The following is a 7,911-nucleotide window of genomic DNA, read 5'->3' as shown; positions in this document are numbered from 1 at the left end:
TCGCAAACGACGAATGATATGTCGACAGTGTTTGAAGGTGAAGAGAGGACGTTTGAGACAACCAGTTCGCAAAGTACTGGTGTGGTGACAGATACAGGCCACAGAACTAGTTCATCCACGACAGAAGATGTTATAACGTCAGAGAGACAAACTGAGACATATTCTGTGGGACTCACGGCTGTAAATATAGGAGATACAACGGAAACTACAACAATGGAAACCCCAGGAATGCCTACAATATTCGAGCAGACTGTGGCGTCAACTACCGGAGCTACTACAGATGAAGAAACTACCACCAACTTTGAGACGACACGACAGTCTACTGATGGTGCCACTATGATACCAACGCTTGGGCCTACCAGAGAAGCCTCAACAAGTGCCAGCACAAAAACCACAAAAGAGGTATGGTTACCGTGTTTCTTTTACCGCCAACAGTGTATAACTTACAATAACGACTTGATATACTGCAACTTTTCCACGGTCTTGGATTTGCCATGACTATGATATAAAATCTGAGGTATCTACACTAACATTTGCTGGCTGTACGATGATAGTATAACATGTACATTTAATATTAAATGATCCAATCTGGGGTTTCACTTGAAAGCTGCAATATGTTGCTCATCGGTAGACGTCAGGTAAGAAGAGTAAGTAAATCCTAACTTGAATGGTTAGTATCTAACCATGTTGACGTTTACATACTCCAATCAATCACCACCGAGGTATTGCGGTATTTCCCATTAGTCATATGCAAATACATTCATATTTTGCACATTTACATTTGTTTATTGATGATGGTAGAGGATGTTTGGAGGCAATTTAGTCCACAATGTCCTGATGGAAGACAATTGATTGTTGTTGGGCAACATAGACTCTTCTTCAATTGTCTAGCCTTCGTCAGGCCTCTATAAGGGGTTATTAATAGTAGAATCCGTTAGAAATAATGTGAAGTATTGGCCAGTTGGTGAAACAGCGGCGAGGGTAACATCCCCCCCTCCCTAGGATGCAAACTGCACTCTATGTATGGCCAGCTAACTCATCTCCTATTTGCATGTAGTATTCTTTATAGTATGGTAGAAAACAATCAATCATCCTCCTCTTCACAGATATCTACAGCTAGTTTATCAGAAACAACGACACCATCAGACACCACAAACGTCCCAACCACACTAGTTGAGGAGACAACTAGAGAGACAACATCTGAGACCTCTTCAAGTCAAACTGCACAGGCAACAATCACTGCAGCTAAAGAAAATACAATTTCATACCCAACTTCACAAACGTCGGACATGTCTAACACGCATGCACAATATCAATCGTCAGCGTCAATACCTTTAACAACAGCCATAACAACTGGTAAAGATCTTACCTCCTCTACTGAAGTAACCACGGAAGGGCCCACCATGTTTAATCCCACCAACGAAAGAACTGCTTCTTCAGCTTTAACCTCACAAGCCACGACACAAACGACCATGCACACAACAGTTCCATTTCCCACATCTGCCTCAGCTTCTACAACAGAGCAAACAACTCTTACCTATGAAGACACTTCAAAGACACCATCATCAACTGTTGACACCACAAAATCATTGAGCTCAAGTCTGCACAGCAGCAATCGACCTGATTTGTCATCCTCTACACAAACGACCACTGTTTCTTCTCATGAAACAACCGCCACTCAATCTCCTACAAAAGTAGCCACAATACTGCAAACGTTGGAGCAAACAACAGAACTACATACAACACCCCAAACGTCAGCTGTTGTCACTATTCCATCAACAACTGCGCCAGAAACAACGACAATCGGGTCCACCCTTGACACCACAACACCGTTGGAAACGACTCATCAGTCAAGCACGCAAGAAACCAGGTTTTCTACTATGCAAGTAACACAGGAGGAAAGCACCCTGACATCCATCTTTGAAGAGTCAACAGTAACTGATGAGACAACAATGCAAACTAGTACAGAAGAACCGTCGACACTCAGGTCAAACCTCGACACAACAACACTGTTAGAAACAACTCATCAGTCAAGTACGCAAGAAACCAAGTTTCCTACAATGCAGGTAACACCGGAGCAAAGTACGACAGTATCTACTGTTGAAGAGAATACAGTCTCTGATCAGACAACGATGCAAACAAGCACATATGAACCGTCTACTATCAGTTCCACCCTTGAAACAACCACACTGCTAGAAACAACTCATCAGTCAAGTACGCAAGGAACCAGGTTTCCTACAATGCAAGTAACTACAGAACAAAGCACTCTGGCATCTACTGCTGAAAAGGCCACAGTCCGTGATGAGTCAACGGTACAGATTAGCACGGAAGAACCCTCGACAATCAGTTCCACCTCTGACATCAGCACACTGATGGAAACGACTCATCAGTCAAATACGCAGGATAACAGGTTTTCTACAATGGGAGTAAGAACAGAACAAAGTACGTTGACATATTCCCAAGAAGAGTCTACAGGCACCGATCAAACAACAGTGCACACCAGTACAGAAGAACCGTCGACAACCGGGTTCACATATGACACCACCACACTGTTGGATACGACCCATCAGTCAAGTACGACTCAAACCAGGATTTCTACAATGCCAAGAGCAACAGAGAAAATCACATTGACGTCTACTCTTAAAGAGACCACATTCCCTGAAGATACAACGGTGCACACCAGCACAAAAGAACCGTCGACAATCAGGTCAAACCTTGACACAACCACACTGTTAGAAACGACTCACCAGTCAAGTACGCAAGAAACTAGGTTTCCTACAATTCAGGTAACCACAGAACGAGGTTCGCTGGCATCTACTGTTGAAGAGGCCACAGTCATTGATGAGAAAACCGTACTGACCAGCACAAAAGAACCGTTGACAATCAGGTCCACTTTTGACACCACCACAATGTCAAAAACGACTCTTCGGCCAAGTACGCAAGAAACCGGGTTTTCTACAATGCAGGTAACAACGGACCAAAGCACGTTGTCATCTATTCTTAAGGAGACAACAGTTCCTGATCAGACAACGGTGTACACCAGCACAGAAGAACCGTCGACAATCAGGTCCACACTTGACACCACCACATTGTTGGAAACGACTCATCAGCCAAGTACGCAAGGAAGAACGTTTTCTACAATGCAGGTAGCAACGGAACAAAGCACGATGGTATCTACTCTTGAAGAGACAACAGTCACTGATCAGACAACGGTACACACGAACACAGAAGAACCGTCATCAATCAGGTCCAGCATAGCCACCACCGCAATGCCGGAAACGACTCATCAATCAAGTACGCAAGGAAGGACGGTTTCTACAATGCTGGAAGCAACAGAGAAAATTACATTGACATCTACTATGAAAGAGACCACCGTACCTGATGACACAACGGTGGAAACCAGTACAGAAGAACCATCGACAATCAGGTCCAACGTTGACACGACCACACGTTTGGAAATGACTCACCAGCAAAACACGCAAGAAACCAGGTTTCCTACAATGCAGGTAACCACAGAGCAAGATACTCTGGCATCTACATTCTTTGACGAGACAACGTTGCAGACCAGCACGGAAGAACCGTCGACAATCAGATCCACTTTTGACACAACTACACTGTTGGAAACCTCTTATCAGCCAAGCACGCAAGAAGCCAGGTTTTCTACAATGGGAGTAAGAACAGAACACAGTACGATGGCATCTTCCCAAGGAGAGACTACAGTCATCGATCAGACAACGGTTCATACAAGCACAAAAGAGCCGTCGACAATTAGATCTACCCATGATTCCACTATAATGTTAGAAACGACACATCAGCCAAGTACACAAGAAACCAGATTTTCTACAATGCATGAAACAACGGACCAAAGCACGTCTACTCCTAAGGACACCACAGTGTCTGATATGCAAAGCAGCACAGGTGAACCATCGACAATTAGACCAACCCTTGGCACCACCTCAATGTTGGAAACGACCCATCGATTAAGTACGCAAGAAACCAGGTTTCCAACAATGCAAGTAACAACAGAGCAAAGCACGCTGACATCTACTCTTGAAGAGACAACAGTCCCTGACCAGTCAACTGTGCACACAAGCACAGAAGAAGCGCTGACAATCAAGTCTACACATGACACCACCGCACTGCTGAAAACAACTCCTCAGTCAAGTACGCAAGGAAGAACGTTTTCCACAATGCAAGTGTCAACAGAGGAAAGCCCGTCAACATCTACTCTTGAAGACACGACAGTCTCCGATGAGACAGCAATGCAAACTAGCACCAAAGAACCGTCGACAATCAGATCCACCACTGATACAACCACACTATTGGAAACGACTCATCCGTCAAATACGCAAGAAACCAGGCTTTCTACAATGTCAGTAACAACAGAACAAAATATTTTGACATCTTCCCAAGGAGAGACTACAGTCACGGATCCGACAACGATGCGCACAAGCACAGAAAAACCGTCAACCATCAGGTCAACCCTTGCCACAACTACACTATCCGATACGACTCATCAATCAAATACAGAAGAAACCGGGTTTTCTACAATGGCAATAACAACAGAGAAAAACACACTGACATCTACTTTGGAAGATACAACAGTCCCTGATAAGACAACGATGCAAACCAGCACAGAAGAACCGTCGACGGTCAGATCCACCCCTGATACAACCACACAATTGGAAACGACTCATCAGTCAAGTACGCAAGAAACCAGGTTTCCTACAATGCCAGTAACCATAGAGCAAAGCACGCCATCATCTACTGTTGAAGAGAACACATTCTCTGATTATACGACGGTGCAAACCAGCACAGAAGAACCGTCAACCGCGAGGTCTACCCTCGACAAAACCACAATGTTTGAAACGACTCATCAATCAAACACACGAGAAAACTGGTTTTCTACAATTGGAGTAGGAACAGAACAAAGGACATCTTTCCAAGGAGAGACTACAGTCACTGATCAGACAGCAGTGCACACAAGCACAGCAGAAGAACCGTCGACAATCAGATCAACCATTGATACAACCAAAATGTCGGAAGCGACGCACCAGTTAAACACGGAAGGAAGCTGGTTTTCTACAATATCTGAGCAAAGCACACTGGCATCTACTCTCTATGAGACAATGGCCTCTGATGAAACAACGGTGCAAACAAGCACAGAAGAACAGTCAACAATCAGGTCCACCATTGACACCACCGCACTGTTGGAAACGACCCATCAGTCAAGTACGCAAGAAACCAGGTTTTCTACAAAGCTGGTAACAACGGAGCAAAGCACGTTGGCATCTACCCTTGGAAGGACCACGGTCCGTGATGATTCTACGGTGCAAACCAGCACGAAAGATCCATCGACAGTCAGGTCCACGCTGCTTGAAACGACTCATCAGTCAAGTACGCAGGAAACCAAATTTCCTACAATGCAAGTAACAACAGAGCAAAGCACACTGACATCTGCTCTTGAAAGCACCACACTTCTCGAACAGACCAGTACAGAAGGATCACCATCCATACAGACTTCTTCCTTTGACACAACAACATTGTCGGAAACATCTTATCAGCCAAGTACTCTTGACTCTACCCTAAAAACCTCCAGCACCGCCACTGTCGCTACTTCCATATCTACAAGCACCAAAGACACCACAACTGTTCCCTCCTCAACTCATATAACATCGAAACTACCACCAGTTTCCACATTATTCACAACAAAAACTCCAACTACTGTATCGCCGACGATGGAGCCAACAACAATAATCAAAACAGAATCCCCTTCAACATCTCACTCTGCAAGCACTAGAGACACCACGACTGTTCCTTCCTCAACTCACATCACATCGAAACTGCCACCAGCTTCTACATTATTCACAACAAAAACTCCAACTACTTTCTCGCCGACGATGGAGCCAACAACAATAATCAAAACAGAATCCCCTTCCACATCTCACTCTACAAGCACCAAAGACACCACGACTGTTCCTTCATCAACTCATATCACATCGAAACTGCCACCAGTTTCTACATTATTCAGAACAAAAACTCCAACTACTTTATCGCCGACGATGGAGCCAACAACAATAATCAAAACGGAATCCCCTTCCACACCCCACTCTACAAGCACCAAAGACACCACGACTGTTCCTTCCTCAACTCACATCACATCGAAACTGCCACCAGTTTCTACATCATTCACAACAAAAACTCCAACTACTGTATCGCCGACGATGGAGTCAACAACAATAATCAAAACAGAATCCCCTTCCACATCTCACTCTGCAAGCACCAAAGACACCACGACTGTTCCCTCCTCAACTCACATCACATCGAAACTACATCCAGCTTCCACATTATTCACAACAAAAACACCAACTACCTTATCGCCGACTGTCATTACAACTATATCAACAACTTCACCTGAAACAACGAAGAACTATTTGACAACTGATCAGACATCAAGCCAACCGGAAACTACTAAACCGGTGTCTACCGGTGTTTTCTCCGAGGCTACGACAAATGAACTGGCCACAAGCCACAAAACAATACAGGGCATATCAAGGTCGACCCCCTACACAAGCACAAACTTACTAACGACTCTGCCACCAAGTACCGTTCACCCTACAAACGATGCGTCCACTACCGCCGCCGATGCAATGTCAACAGCGCATACAACACAGCTTTTCAGTGCTCCTATGCAGAGTACTATCCTTCCAGATTTGTCGACTTCATCAAAGTCCAGCACCTCTACATTGTTTGACACAACCACCACTCTGTCAACAACAAAAGCACAAACTACAATGCTACAGACGGTGGAGCCACCAAATGCAGCGACAACGGAATCATCTTCGACAATAAAATCATCAACAGCCGTCACAAAACCAGCCACAGTTGTCCTGGAGACAACAATAGATGATTTGACAACATACAAGACCTCAATTGAAGAAGCAACAACGGAGCCAGTATCGACAGTGTTTCCCACAAAGTTTGCAACAAACGTACATAGTACAGACCCAGACACAACGACAGAACATTTGACAACTTCCCAAACTTCCACTGAGGAACCAACAACGGAAGTTGTCTCAACAACTCTTCCCAAAAAGGCTACAACAAACATACGCACTACTGGTTCGCAAACAACAACGGAACTTTCAACAACTTACCAGACCTCTACCGAGGAGCCAACAACGGAACCGGCGTCAACAGGATTTTCCACAAAGATCACAACAAACATGCATCCTACAGTCCCAGAAACAACGACGGGACATTTGACAACTTACCATACATCTACTGAGGAGCCAACAACGGAACATGTATCAACAATGTTTCCGACAAAGGCTGCAACAAATACACATACTAGTAGCCCGGAAATAACGACGGAGCTTTTGACAACATACCGGACCTCTACTGAGGAACCAGCAACGGAACACGTATCAACAATGTTTCCGACAAATGCTGCAACAGTCATACATACTAGTGGTCCAGAAACAACGACGGAAGTTTTGACAACCTACCAGACCTATACTGAAATGCCAACAACTGAACATGTATCAACAATGTTCCCCACAAAGGCTGCAACAACCACACATACTAGTAGCACGGAAGCAATAACGGAAGTTTCAACGACTTACCAGACTTCTACTGAGGAGCTAACAACGGAACATGTATCAACACGATTTTCCACAAAGATCACATCAAACATGCATCCTACAGTCCCAGAAACAACGACGGGACATTTGACAACTTACCAGACCTCCACAGAGGAGCCAACAACGGAACATGTATCAACAATGTTTCCGACAAAGGCTGCAACAAACATACATACTAGTGGCCAAGAAATAACAACGGAAGCTTTAACAACTTACCAGCCCTCTACTGAGAAGCCAACAACAGAACATGTAGCAACAATGTTTTCGA

At 44.6% G+C, this 7,911-nt stretch overlaps 1 protein-coding gene across 1 annotated transcript; it reads left to right on the top strand.

Annotated features, from left to right (window-relative positions):
• The first annotated feature begins 931 nt into the window (after positions 1 to 931).
• On the top strand, positions 932 to 6,418 carry LOC136444257 (mucin-2-like). Its single transcript, XM_066441772.1, has 2 exons — positions 932 to 3,671; positions 5,801 to 6,418. Exons 1-2 carry the CDS (start codon positions 1,020 to 1,022, stop codon positions 6,416 to 6,418), a joined length of 3,270 nt encoding a protein of 1,089 aa, XP_066297869.1. The 5' UTR covers positions 932 to 1,019.
• The last annotated feature ends 1,493 nt before the right edge of the window (positions 6,419 to 7,911 follow it).

This window comes from Branchiostoma lanceolatum, chromosome 11 (genome assembly GCF_035083965.1).
Source record: "Branchiostoma lanceolatum isolate klBraLanc5 chromosome 11, klBraLanc5.hap2, whole genome shotgun sequence".
Classification (NCBI taxonomy): Eukaryota; Metazoa; Chordata; class Leptocardii; order Amphioxiformes; family Branchiostomatidae; genus Branchiostoma; species Branchiostoma lanceolatum.
Note: the sequence above shows the minus strand (reverse complement) of the source record. Positions and strands in the feature narration are given on the sequence as shown.